Source organism: Mixophyes fleayi, chromosome 8, assembly GCF_038048845.1.
Source record: "Mixophyes fleayi isolate aMixFle1 chromosome 8, aMixFle1.hap1, whole genome shotgun sequence".
Lineage (NCBI taxonomy): Eukaryota > Metazoa > Chordata > Amphibia > Anura > Limnodynastidae > Mixophyes > Mixophyes fleayi.
In genome coordinates, this window is record NC_134409.1 from 13,563,360 (window position 1) to 13,577,937 (window position 14,578).

Below are 14,578 nucleotides of genomic sequence, written 5' to 3' on the forward strand. Positions count from 1 at the left end.
AAGAAATCCGGGCATGCTGGGAGTTAGATAACCGCGGGCTGTCTACCCGCTCTCAACACCGGTCGGACACAGAGAGAAGGTCACGGAACACAGTGAGTGGAGTGAGAAGCGAGAAGCCTTCACCGGGCTGTAACCGCGCATGCGTATTAGAGGCCGGGACAATCGCCTAGTTGCACCCCAGGCACGTGATCTGAGACCACGCCCACGGGTTACGTTCCTTTAACCGGGTCACGTGGTGCGCTGTCACTGTCTGCAAAGTCTTTGTATGCTCCGTTGTTTCCAGCTATGGCTGCTCTGAAGGTGACCAGGGTAAGCGGGTGACTGGGGCTCAGTTGCTGCTGGGCTTGTGCATCCTTTATGCTGCCCCCACTCTGCATAGGTGACTTTCCAGCTGTTGTGGAACTACAAGTTCCAGTGTGCCAGTCTCTGGCTAACTGCATGTTTGGGATTTGTAGTTCATCAGTAGCTGGAGAGCCATTGGTAAACCGATTTTGTTTTTCTGTTATGTTGTTGTTATTGTGGTAGTGCAGTAATGGCTAACCTGTGACACTCCAAGTGTTTGTGAAACTACAAGTCCCAGCATGCTCTGCCAGCTATCAGCAAGTTATCTACTGGCAAAGCATGCTGGGGCTTGTAGTTTCACAACACTTTGAGTGTCACAAGTTTAGCCATCACTGTGGTTCAAGGTTACAGGTCAACTGGGGGGTAAATCTGTCCTTTTCTAATCCTCAACTAGCAGATATACTGTATAGGCCAATAAGGGACATGCTTGGGGCAGCAGCATAGAAGTAGCTTTATATGTATTTCACTTATTCCATTTTTAATTATACTTTTTGCTTCTTTAGTGTTTATCTACTGTCTATTTACCCAGTACACATGATCATGGGGGAGATGTGTGTTTGTTTGTTTTTTTGTCACATTAAGGTTATAGCTGCAAGGATAATATCGCCACTCTGGAAACATTTCCCCTGCACCTTATTAGTTGTTTACAGATGGAGCAGAGTTTATTGCTGTGAATGGTTTTCCAAGCACAGAATGGTGTTTTTGGGGGTTTTTTTTGGGGCAATTAAAACACTCTTAAGCTTTTCCCAGCTAACCTAATAAGTGATCTGTTGCAGCTCACATCTTCCACTTATTTCGTAGTCATGGTGCACTAATCACGGCTATAAATTCAGGTTCATCTGTATGTTTGTTTTTAATATTTTACTTTGACATTTTTATAGCCTCTTTAGAATTGTCCAGCCTTACATGTACAACTAAATCAGTGCGTTGATGAAATGCAGCGAAAATAGAAATAAAAAAAATGTAGGTACCTGTCCCTTTCCAGTTTGTCTTGGTCCCATATTTACAGGCACCATCACCCTAGTCCCTTTCCTTATTGTGCTTAACTTAAGCTGTAGTGAAAAAATATCTGGCCCCCACAAGTTCCAAACTGAGTTGAACCCCCACAATTTAACCTTAAGAAGATTTATTATTTTTTCATTAATCACAATGTAGTTAAATTCACATTTGACGACTCCAGTGTCAAATTGTGGGATTTGCGAAAAACTAAAGAACATTGTCTGTGGTATAGGTAGGTTCCTGACTTCCAGTTCATGGCGGCCGTCCTCTATGCTACTGTTAGAGTGGTTCATTTTAGTTTATGCACTTGGGTTTAAAAGCCCTTGATTGGGTTACCCAGGAGTGCCCCCTGTGGGTCAAGTTATGTTTATTGTATTTTCTCCATCCTTCCATTAGGGACTTGCATGAAGTCTCCTTAAAATGTACACATCTGAGACCTGTATATTTTTGTGACGTATACTGTTCCAGGTTTCTCAGATAGGGGAGGGGGGTGTAATTTGTCACTGTTGACTGTACTTCTGCACATGGCAACTTGCCAAGTGGCGTAATTGATAGCCTGTCTCTCAATATTTCTGTACACGTTTCTAGGGCAAAGGTTTAGCAATGCAGCATCCAGGGTGCAAATCACTGATTAGATATATTACTGCTTCAAAACGATCTCCCTGCAACATTGCAGTGTGTTATACAACACTTCAAGCATGTAACCATAATATAATCCTTAGGAAACCGTTCAGGAACAAGTTCTTCATTGTAATGTATTATGTAGCATTTAGCAGTATAATGGAATTCTATCTATCACATATACTTAAGAAAGCCTGTTTCTTGGAAGCATCTGGAAAAGAACATTGCATACAGGAGTGATTTACTGATATTTGCAGAAAGGTCATAAGTTACAAGTAAAACTTATGTGATACAAAGTCTCTGTTCAAAAATCTGTAAACATTAGGTTTTACCTCTATCATTCTGTTAGAGCCCAGTGCCTCAATCGGGTCCTGTACCTAAAAATGAGTATCACAGAGCCCCTTCTGGTACCCCTGGCTGGGGAGTACCAGGGTAATGTTGTAAAAGCAATTGTGGCCCAACAAGTGCCAACTTGCAGTCACAGATCATGACTGTTGCTTGTAGAACTACAGGTGCCAGCATACACGTGGGCACAAGTGCATACTAGCACTGGTATTGCCACTAGTATTGAATTTTTTTTATTTTCATAAGGGGGCACTAATTTTATTTATTTTAACATACGGGGTCAACACTTGCAGTCCCTTTGATACAATCGGGACGACGTGGGCAGGGGCAGTTTTCATGATATTAGTTTGTTTCCTTGAAGGTGGCTGAACCAAATTTGGAGCCCCTCACGTAAGTGACCAAACCGGTTAGACCTAGCAATGCCACCACATCTGGTGTCACTGTAGCCTGTTAGTATGGTAGGAAGGTGCCCGACCACACAGGATGATACTGTTGTCTTCCTCCAGAATTACCCACAATGCATGATAATGCTCTTGGCAGTTTAATGGCATCACTATCTGGGATCACTGCCACTCTGGGGCTTTGTAAACTGTACATGTGGCCAGTCTGTCATTTCACACACTGTAACATAATAGGTTATAACGCTCTTGCATTGGCGTGCACTGATGTGTTGATCCTTTCCAGGTGCTGCAGCATATTGCTAAGCATGGACGGAGAGCTCAGTCCACAGCCCCTCATACAGCCACTGCCTCATCCTCACACTCTGGCTTTAGCTTCGGTAAGTCTCAAATGTCCTCGTTCTCACAGACCGTGTTTTAAAATTAGCTACTCAGACGAATCGCACTTGGAAATGGTTCATCCTGTGACTTCTTACTGGACAAGGCTGACTTGTAAACAAGGTGATGGAGAGGAAATTCAGGTCACCCTGTTAATGTCACAGCTTGCAATTTTAAAATGGAACTAAAACCTGTTTCGTATTTAGGGGAAAACATCCTCCAATTAAAGTAACATATTTCCCATTTGATTTATTCCACAAGTTTAAAGGTGCTGTAATCTCAAAAATAGCTTGGGTTAATTCTCTGTATACTCTGTGTAGGCTGTGAGCCAATTCTGGGGAGAGGGGGCTGGACCACACTCCTAATGATATAATTCTGCACCCCCAATGTTACCCATCCATTTATACATTACTGTAATGTGAAACGATTATCACTCTTCAATTATTAGAGCTTTTAAAGGAGACACTGGAGAAGGGAAGTCAAACAATGGCCAATGGCTCTTTAAGCAGATTTACAAGCACCATTATAAAAGTTCTATAACAAGAATATTTTCATACATTTAAAGAGGAAATAAAAAGTATATGATTAGGATCCGTTTGGAGAAATAGCTAACCGTTACGTATTTGATGGGTTTTTATTGGCCTGTACAGTTTAAGAGGTTGGGGATCTTCCCCAGCCGCACCATAGTAATCATATCATGTTGCCCTGGGGGACTTGGCAGCAGTAGGTTGCACCTTGCCAGTTAGGATATGAGCTGATCATGGGACATTCTGATCCTAGCTTAGACCATGCTGCTGTCAGGTCCCTTGGCTGGATGCCGATATATGTGTATACAGATGCCTCCCAGGGTGTGCAGTAGCATGTGATGTTTGACAATATGAAATGACACGTATGTACTTTGTGTGTGTGTACAGAGCTCAGTGAACAGCAGAAGGAGTTTCAGGCCACTGCTCGGAAATTTGCCAGAGAAGAGATCGTTCCGGTAGCTGCTCAGTATGACAAAACCGGGGAGGTGAGCTGGTTCTGTTTCTCAGTTCTATTAACATTTTCTTCCAGTTACTGATCACAGTATTTTTGTTTGTTTTTAGTATCCAGTTCCCATAATTAAAAGAGCTTGGGAGCTTGGACTGATGAATGGACATATCCCGGAACACTGCGGTAAGATTGTGCTGATAGTTCTACTATAATGGTACTTTTATGGCGATTTACATTTCCAGTTTTTTATCCAAGTATTCCCAGACTGTTATCTGGTGTTTTTTTTCCAACAATTTAGGCGGTCAAGACCCAAATTTTTCGTTCTTTCATGAATATTACAGCAGAACAGTGACCATGTGAAAGATGACTTCTCATAATGACATGGGGTTTAAATTCCGTCCATTGATGCAAACACCTAGGTTATGTTTGTGTTCCTATGTACAGATACTTTAATTTTCTGTGGGCCAAGTTAAAATGCATGGCCACGAATAGAAATTAGACCACCATAATGATCAATCTCTTTACCTAAAGCCAGCAGTGTCCGTCTTTATGACCCTGCTGGCTAGTGCATATATAATGAAGATTTGTTCTTTGTTTGTTTCTCCAAACTAAATAAAATAAAATAAAATACAAAATATATTATATTGGAATAAACAATTGTGCTATACTTTTAATTCCTATGTGTCATACACCCTTTACTTTAGCACAAACAATATACATAACATAGCCAGCAGAAATGTCATTGAAAGAAAATGCATTTGTATTTAAATATTGAATTGTTAAGCCCATTCATTCACTAGGTGATGTCACTGAGGTAGGAGGTACGAGGTTAGCCTGCATGGTGTGTAAGCTGATGGTTACGGTTTAAGAGCTACATGTTGCTGTCTATATGTTGATTTGTTCTGTGTTTGACTTCTGAAGGTGGATTGAACCTCGGCATCTTTGATTCATGTCTGATTACAGAGGAAATTGCTTATGGATGTACTGGTATTCAGACCGCCATAGAGGCCAATTCCTTGGGGGTAAGTATATAGAGAGATCTGCCAAATATTCTAATATCCAGGTTAGAGAGTAATATTTAGTAGGGTTTAGTGTAACTTTATTCTATTAATGTTTAGTTAAACAGATGGACTGAAGTCATCATACTAAATACTTCACTTGTGTATATATCGGTCACATATCTATATACATAGTATAGCTCCAGTTTTCCATTCTTAATCCCATATGTCTGCCCTCCTCCCTAATTCTGACTCTATCCCATCCACCCTTCAGTATTACTGATCCTTCCTACCCGCTATGTCCCTCTTCCTAGCGGTCTCCCCCCTAGTCCCAATGTCTGCTCATTATTTTGGCTGTTCGCTTTGATCACCCTTCTTGTGATATCTTATTACCTGCAAATACTTTCATGTCATTTACATCCAAGCATATTGCATGGTTAATTGTAACAGTGTGTAAATGAGACAATACTTTCATAGATCTTAATTTCATGGGATTTATTCCATAATGGCAGAGTACGAGGGGCTACCCAAAAGAAACCCGAATCATGTTCTAGAAGGCGGGGAACTTGTAGTATGAGCTTCCGCCGCTAGTTGAATGTTTGCAGAACCATTCTGAGCCAGTATGCCTGCCGACATTGTGGGAGGAAGGTAGCGTTTGACTCCAGTGATTTTTTTTTTTTTTTTTTTTTTTTTTTTGTCCAACGAGTTACTCAATCTTTCGCCTACTTTTGTGATGGCTGATTCACACGAAAAACGTGCTGTTGTGAAATTTTGTTTTCTTTTTGGAAAAAATGCAGCAGAAATGGTTGTTATGCTACAAACCGCATACAAGGAAGCTTTCCTGAGAAAAACAAGTTTACGAATGGTTCTCCAGTTTCAAATGAGGTGAAATGTCAATTGACAATCAAGCTAGTTACGGATATCCTTGGACCGCCTGAACAGCGGAAAATGTTATGAAAATTCCTCAAGGTATTCTGGAAGATCGCCGTCGAGCCATTAACGAACTCGCGGAGTGGACTGGGATTTCATGGATTTTCTGTGGGCGAATTTTAAACGAGGACTTGGGCATGAAGTGAGTTGTAGCAAAATTCGTGCCCAGAGCGTTTGCTGTTAACCAGAGAGACAGTCGCCTGGCTGTGTGCTGAGCTTTAAAGGAACATTTGGAAACTGGCCCTGATTCGTTTTAAAAAGTCATAACAGGAGATGAATTTTGGTGCTACGATTGCGATCCAAAAACAAAACGGCCATCAAGCCAATGGAAAACTCCCACTTCTCTGCGTCCCAAAAAAAAGCACAACAAGTGAAGTCAAATGTGAAAACAATGTTCATTTGTTTCTTTGATGTGAGAGGGATTGTGCATTCAGAATTTGTACCCCAGGGCCAAACAGTCATCCAAAGTCTTTATTTGGAAGTTTTTGAAGGAAAAAAAACGTCCTGATTTGTGGCAAACAGGTGACTGGTTCTTCCATCATAATAACGCACCTGCCCACACAGCGATGTGTGTTTTAAGCAATTTTTAGCCAAAAACTTGATACTTTTGCCTCACCAGATCTTGCCCCTTGCGACTATTTTCTTATTTCTTCGGATGAAAAAAAGACCGTAAAGGAAAACGTTTTGCTGATATTGAAGAGGTGAAACAAAAAAGGCAAAAGTACCAAAAGGCATCAACGACGAGGAGTTTAAAAAATGTTTTGAGCAATGGAAAAAACTTTGGACAAATGCATTGATTCAAGTGGAGAGTACTTTGCAGGTAGCTGAAGTTTTAAATTGTACAAATAAATACACTATATATTATTTTTTTTTATATAAATTGATTCTGGTTTCTTTTGGGTACCCCCTCGTATATGTACATTTGTTTCAGTATAACACATCTGAGCAATAGAGGACGACCATACTGCAACAGTATTGCACTTGACATTGACTCTGATGTGACAGTTGTTGTAGATGATGGACTGATTGGTTTATTTCTCAGCAAATGCCAGTGATCATTGCAGGGAATCAGGCCCAGCAGAAGAAGTACCTGGGAAGAATGACTGAAGAACCACTGATGTGTGTAAGTGGCACCTTTTATAATATCTGTATAAACTCCTGTAACTGATATCTGTATAAGCAGTGAGTTCTGTATTTCTGTTCTGGGTGGGGTTCCTACTGTTTTATTGACAGATGTGTTTGTTAAAACTTGTAATACTTTGTGAACATGCTTGCTGATATGTTATTACAGATGTCTGTCTTTAATTAAATGTATTAAACTTAAACTTATTACCAATATTAAGGGTAATTTGCTGCCCAACTAAAGGTTTGAGGTCCGCATCATATTGTACACAGATATGTTTTGGGTTGCCTATCACTGGCTTTAGATATCTTTAAATTATTTAAGTAACACAAAGGGGGTTAGTCCTAGAAAAATTACTTACAAAAATAGAATAAAAAACAAAAAACAAACTGTAAACAGGTTTTGGAGTAAGAATTACACCATTTTGTATTAAAAAACGTATAGGAGATTTCCGCCCGAACTATATATATATATATATATATATATATATATATATATATATATATATATATATATATATATATATATATATATATATATATATATATATATATTTATATTTATATATTTATATTTATATTTATATATTTATATTTATTTATTGTTTAAGTCCCTGCTTTTACATTCACCCCAAATGTTCTCAACCTATTTTTACCAAATCTAGTTTTACATGTGATGACCTGAATGAGCCGTTCTCTATCTGCCTACTGGTAAATCGTCGATCGGTGTCTTTGGCTAACTTAGAATATATCAGTCTGCCCTGTGTCCTCTAGGCGTACTGTGTAACTGAACCGGGAGCCGGCTCTGACGTGGCGGGTTTGAAGACCAGAGCAGAGAAGAAAGGCGACGAGTACATCATCAATGGACAGAAGATGTGGATTACCAACGGAGGCAAAGCTAACTGGTAAAGTCTATCATCTGATTTGTATTTGTTTCTGTGATTGCTTCAGCTCTTGTTACATCCCGTAGCACAGAAATAGAAAAGTAACCAGTGTTGTATGTGTCTCTTTCATTCTCTAGGTACTTCCTTCTGGCACGCACTAGTTCAGACTCAAAAGCCTCAACGGGGAAGGCCTTCACTGGATTTATTGTGGAAGCTGACAGCCCAGGAGTACAGATTGGTAGGAAGGTGAGGACTCTCCAGGTAGACCTATGAATATAAAAGCACATTCCCTGCTACGTAACTTACACCCAAAAAAAACTGATGTAAAAAAATAGTGTTTGCGTCCATGTGCTAAACCGTGCAGGTCTGCACTAGTAACATATGCGCTTGGTTTACATCAGGTGCTTACATCCTGCTTAAACCCATGTTTTATCTATTTGTTTTATGTTCAGCAAACACAACCGTTATTGATAAAACTTGAACAACATCTAATACAGCAGAAACAACTCCTCTTTGTGCACCAAAGAGAAAGAGGGTTGCTTAAACATGCACACAGAAGCATAATGTGTGCCCAAGCGCCAAAGTCAGCAGTGCGATCACGAGTGATTCGTTAGTGCCGGAAACCGTTGTCATAATCGTCATCAGCTACTTACACCTGCCCATGACCACCCGTAAATAGTACGGATTTCTCAGGCCCTTACTATTCTCTGCCTTTGTTGGGGCTCCTCTCCGGGGCGCAGGCTGGTAAGTGGCAGAATCGCGCAAATCTGCATGGGCGATGCGCAGAGAGATTTCACACAAGATACGCTAAGCAAACTGTGTGAAAGATTTTTAATCGTTATTATTTATTTTTTAATTTTTTAATGATGTATTTTGTATTTAAATTTAATGGTTTAGTGAACGCGCTACAAAGTCTCCGCCTTCTGGCCAGCCATGCGCTAAATATATAAATTAATTCAGTCTGAATTTGAACATGTTTTATTGCTATGGTTTTAAGAGGATTTAGTCTTACCTGCAAACAGCTTTTAAAGACAAGTACTCTGCAAGCAATAGCCGCTATTGTGTGGGAGACGGTCACTTCCTTAGCTAATTTTATACAACATATGTCATTATATTTTAATAGTGGATTGTAGAAGAATTTTAGAAAAATGTTGAGTTACTTTGTATTAGTAAATAATGGCTCCTTGTAAGTCAGCAGGAGAATGACCATCAAATAATATATTTGGTTGTAGGAACTGAACATGGGCCAACGGTGCTCTGACACCAGAGGGATCGTATTTGAGGATGTCAGGGTTCCTGCTGAAAACGTCCTGATCGGAGAAGGAGCTGGCTTTAAGATTGCAATGGGAGCTTTTGATAAGACCAGACCGCCGGTAAGATGATTGGACTCTAGCAAGCTTAGGGACTGTGCAGAAAGCGCTCGGCCTGAACTGCAAATTACTTGTTACAGGTGGCAGCCGGGGCGGTGGGATTGGCACAGAGAGCTCTGGATGAAGCTACCAAGTACTCGCTGGAGAGGAGGACTTTTGGAAAAGTGCTTGCTGAGGTCAGTTGGTATATGTCCATCTATGTAAACATTGGCTTTAGGACGGTCCATATGTATCCCCTGTCCTTTCTACAACCGTTTTTATTTTATTTATTTATTTTTTCTTGTTTTATGTTTTTAAGAACTTTATTTATAAAACACTAACACATTTTCATGAATACCTTTATTTTAAAATCGAACACTCGCTATACTTGCTGTTTATAACGGCAAGTACTGAGATTCTGTGCTGTAAGCTGTTTTGCTTACAGGGTTTCCTGGGCATTGCTGGGGTCCAGTTGTGGTACTCCAACAACTTATTATAAAGTGCTATAAGACGAATGTAAGCTAATTAAACAATCGGTGATTGTAATCGGTAATTAGCTGGCGAAGGTGTTTCTTAGAAACAACTGATGCAACTAATGTGTATCCCTTATTTATCCAATCCTGGCTAGCATCAAGCGGTCTCCTTCATGTTGGCTGAGATGGCCATGAAAGTGGAACTAGCCCGCATGGGCTACCAGAGGGCAGCCTGGGAGGTTGATTCTGGCAAGAGAAACACCTACTTCGCCTCCATCGCCAAGGCGTTCGCAGGAGACATTGCCAATCAGGTGGCGTCAGACGCTGTTCAGGTGTTTGGAGGGAATGGATTTAATAGTGACTACCCTGTGGAGAAGCTTATGAGAGATGCTAAGATCTATCAGGTAAGAGGATAAGGCACACCATTATGTTTTATTTTTCTTAACTTTTTATTTAGAGAGGAAATAACCGAGACAGAAAAAAACAAAACAAAATACACCCAACCTAATAATCAATGTACTTGAGTGTTCGAGGTGCTTTCTCTTATTTCATGATTTTACACAAGAAGGGGGCAGGGGGCAGAAAGGGAAAGAGAGAACAGAGCAGGTAGAAGAGTGGAATGGAGGGGGGCTGAGAACCCAAAAACTAGTGGCATTGGTAATCAAGCAGGAAGTCTATGAGAGGGGAGGGATGACTACTACTGTTAGGAACAGATATCAACACAGGCATAACGCTTACCCAAAGAGCAGCACACCCAACCTGGAGGATCTAGAGACGGCCCACATTCTAAAGCTGGGTACACACTACAGAAATTTCGAGCAACTTTTTATGCCGAGCGATTTTACATGCGATCGATGTTTTCCGATCGCTCGGTCCATGGACTGCATACACACTAGCCTTGTTTAGGACGATAAAGGGAAGAGCGGACGTCCCTTTAGCGACTTTTTACATCCATGTTGTCGTGAGCAATGACTGTAATTTCGTACTCACTGTTGTGGATCGGTCGGAAGTTTATACACACTACACAGCGGAAACGAGATTAGAATGAAAATATTAAACGGTACGACCAACCAAATGAGGCGACAATCTATTTGGGCAGACTTTCGACCATCGTGTCACTGCACACACTGACCCGACTTTTGAATGAGCGGTCGCATGTCGGCTGTTTGAGCCGATTATTGGACGAAAACAGCGTAGTGTGTACCCAGCTTTCGTCCCTACAGCAGGGAGTTGAGTTGGGGGCACACCATTATTTTACATTGTCATAGAGTGCATGAGCCCCATTGGTCACAGTCCACTTTCCTTCCTTAATGTTGGCCACACACAGGCTGATCCGGCCTCTCTTCCCTTATCTGTGATATTGTAATGTTCCTCAGTATTGCAAAAATTAGTCTCTGGCTGCATTCATGTTCTAATGGCTTGTTAAACGGGGAACCCTCTAGCTCAGGGTTTCCCCAACCCAGTCCTCAGGGCTCCCTAACAGTGCAGGTTTTCCGGATCACATGTGACATAATTAGGACCACCTGTGGATCTGTTACAATGTGTCAGTCACCTGTGCTCCAGCAAGGAGATATGGAAAACCTGCACTGTTAGGGAGCCCTGAGGACTGGGTTTGGGGAACCCTGCTCTCGCTCATGTTCACTGCACTATATAATCAATGAGCTGTAACGGCTACTAGTAATGTGAAAGTCTGGTAACCATTATCCTGACCCATACGACCATTGTGTGAGTGAATCCACCAGCAGAGTCATTGCTAACCTTGACCACTCTTTATGTTATAATTGCACATTCTGTACTTCTGCAATGACTGACTTAGCAGCAGCTGAGAACAGAATAAATATCTGTCTGGTCACACTGTAGTAGATCTTTGTTACATGAAGTTGCTCACAACTTAAAATTATTCATAGACTTCTAATTTGATTTACTATTGGATAATTCTGCATACATATAGGGGACATTGTCTATCAGAAAACAAATATTGTCGCTGTAATTCAGTTAGATGCAAAAATCACTGTTCGGTAAGGAAATCCTATTACAGCCATTTCAGGACATAATATACCCATTGTACAGACATCTGGATACCTTTTATCAAAAGGAAAAGAAAACTATATTATTTTAAACTTGCATGAACACTGCACATTCTGACCTTCAGCAGGAAAACGCAGCAGAGCGGAGGAAATTGGTGCAATATTTTAAAGAATGTAATGTTTTAATTTCAGATCTATGAAGGCACAGCACAAATCCAAAGACTGATCGTGGCCCGTGAACATTTTAACAGGTTCAAAGAATGAAGAGTGTCTCTGTGGACTGATCTACTTAGTTGTGGCCTTAATTACAAGTCTGATCTGTCACATCCACGGACTGCAGGAAACTAAACTAATTTTAGTTTTTTTACACCAGAATGTATTGCTGCATAATCGCCTGCAAATACACGCTTCTATGATGTTGCTGGTAATTGCCATGTTTGCATATTAATTTTAATAACATTTTCTGCAAATTGAACTATGCAATCTGTTAGGTTTCATGTCTTTTCACTTACTGTAACTCGGGAAATTAAATATCGATCCACAGAAAGAGAAAATGTTGAATAATAAACAATTTACACCATGGATGTTCTCAGCTTGTTAGTGGGGCAGACAGCATGCATGTTATAAATACTTGTTCAGATGCAGGATTATATTATTACAACCCATAAGTGGTAGAAGCTATAGAGGCTGGATATAGACGCTAAAGAAATACTTAATTGCACCACTTCCTTAATTCCAGTTGGACTTTTCTTATCTACAGGAACTACTGTAATGTACTCCATTTAAGCAGAATTTTATATGTCTATGTAAACTTTTTTTTTTTTTTTTTTTTTTAAGCAGTGTTGGCTAACCTGTGACACTCCAGGTGTTGTAAAACTACAAGTCCCAGCATGCTTTGCCAATATAAAGCCCCTTATTGCTGGAAGGGTATGCTGGGACTTGTAGTTTCACAACACCTGGAGTGTCACAGGTTAACCAACACTGGGCTAGGGGCTTTGAAGTGCATCTCGTACACACAATGGCTGTCATTTTGGGGACCGAACCACTGTTAATTAAACGACAGCCTCAGTATTGGCACAGGTTACTATTTAATTGAAAGGCTACATTCTCAGGTGTATGTAAACAGACACAACTCAATCTTATAATGTAACTGTATTTATTAACATTTATATAGAGCCAAGACGCTTTACAGAGAATGTCCTACACATTCACATCACTTCCTGCCCCAGTGGAGCTTACAGTCTAACTTCTCTACCACACACCCATGCTAACCACTATTTTGTATTTAGGAGTGTATGAGGAAACCCATGCAAACGGGGAGAACATACAAATTCCAAACATTGCTCTGGTTAGAATACAACATATTCCATAAACACAAAAGAAAAAAAGCTAGGACAGTACTGAAACCAGATAATAAAATGTAATACAATCTCAAACTACTAGCATACATAATACTACAATTGATCAATATAAAATATGTTAAAAATTAACTAAAATGTGTAAATCAAATTGCATTGGCTCATATAGGAATAAGAATAGTTTGGGGTTTAAATATGTCAATGAAGAATATATTATATTACATCCAAAAGAGTAGATGCAAGGAAGATAATATGTAGAAAAATGATAATTAAGAAATTAATGTGAATGGCACCTCTATATAGCGACATAGCACAATGATCATAATTTCAATTATGCTCCAAAAGATATTTCCATATATTTATTGAAATTGTTGAATAAATAACTTCTTATTGGTAACAAAGTTACTATTTCAGCAGGATGGTATAATAAGCTGTTAAAAAGCAGAACCCCAGGGATGGGGGAACAATCCCCAGCACCAAATATTGTCAATGAACTTGTAATACTTATCCAATGGCATCTTAACATCCTTCTCAATGGGAAACGAGTGAGCAATGAGCAGTGAATATATCTATTCTCAGATTCCAAGAATAGTCTCTAATTCCAGGGGTTATAAATCTAAAAAAAACATTAACATTTTGACTGAAAGAAGAGGGGCTCAGTCAATGAACTGGCTGTTGTTTTTTTTTTTTTTTACACTATATTCGGCAAAACACTTCCTTTCTAACTGTGTTGGAGGTATAGTTAGAGAGATAAAGGGGGGCTTATGAAATGGGGTCCATTTAAGGTAGCTGGCAACATGGTGAAATGAGGCTGTTTCATCTCTTAACAAGGCTTATGAAATTGAGCTTCACCATTGGTCCTTCCCTCTAAATGTCTGGCTCCACCATGCTTTCTGACTGGAGCTTCACTTTGTCCCATACCTGCTCTGTCTGCATTCTCCATAGAAATTGCTTCAGGCTACAATATGGCTGCTCCACCCATGTATAGTGGCAGATGCTCTATAAATCTAGGCACATGAAAGACACATACTGCACTAGCTGTATGTTTGTATTTTTTTTGATCAACGTGTTATCAACTGCAACAAACCAATCGGTCATTTTCTTATGTGCTACTTTGTATTAAGGCGTTGTCAATAGCAGTGGTGATACCTGCACATTAGGTCAGCTCTGTCCTTACTTACCATTAAATTATTCTCACAAACAAAAGAATAAAAAAAATGTAGGGAAACTTGGTAAATGAGCCCAACTGTCATCGTTCTGGACCGTGTGCACCTGCTGCAGAGGATGCTTACTCCATTACCCCAGTGTGGATAGGCTAGACCTCCTCCACCCCTGTTCATAAATTATATCAATTGTTTCCAGTCTCTCTATACCCTAGC

At 40.1% G+C, this 14,578-nt stretch overlaps 1 protein-coding gene across 1 annotated transcript; it reads left to right on the top strand.

Moving 5' to 3' along the window:
- Window positions 1-205: 205 nt before the first annotated feature.
- On the top strand, window positions 206-12,423 carry ACADM (acyl-CoA dehydrogenase medium chain). The gene is made up of 12 exons (XM_075181930.1): window positions 206-309; window positions 2,992-3,085; window positions 3,998-4,095; window positions 4,172-4,241; window positions 4,980-5,080; window positions 7,029-7,109; window positions 7,883-8,013; window positions 8,130-8,238; window positions 9,225-9,365; window positions 9,443-9,538; window positions 9,970-10,218; window positions 12,034-12,423. Exons 1-12 carry the CDS (start codon window positions 286-288, stop codon window positions 12,103-12,105), a joined length of 1,266 nt encoding a protein of 421 aa, XP_075038031.1. The 5' UTR covers window positions 206-285; the 3' UTR covers window positions 12,106-12,423.
- Window positions 12,424-14,578: the final 2,155 nt, after the last annotated feature.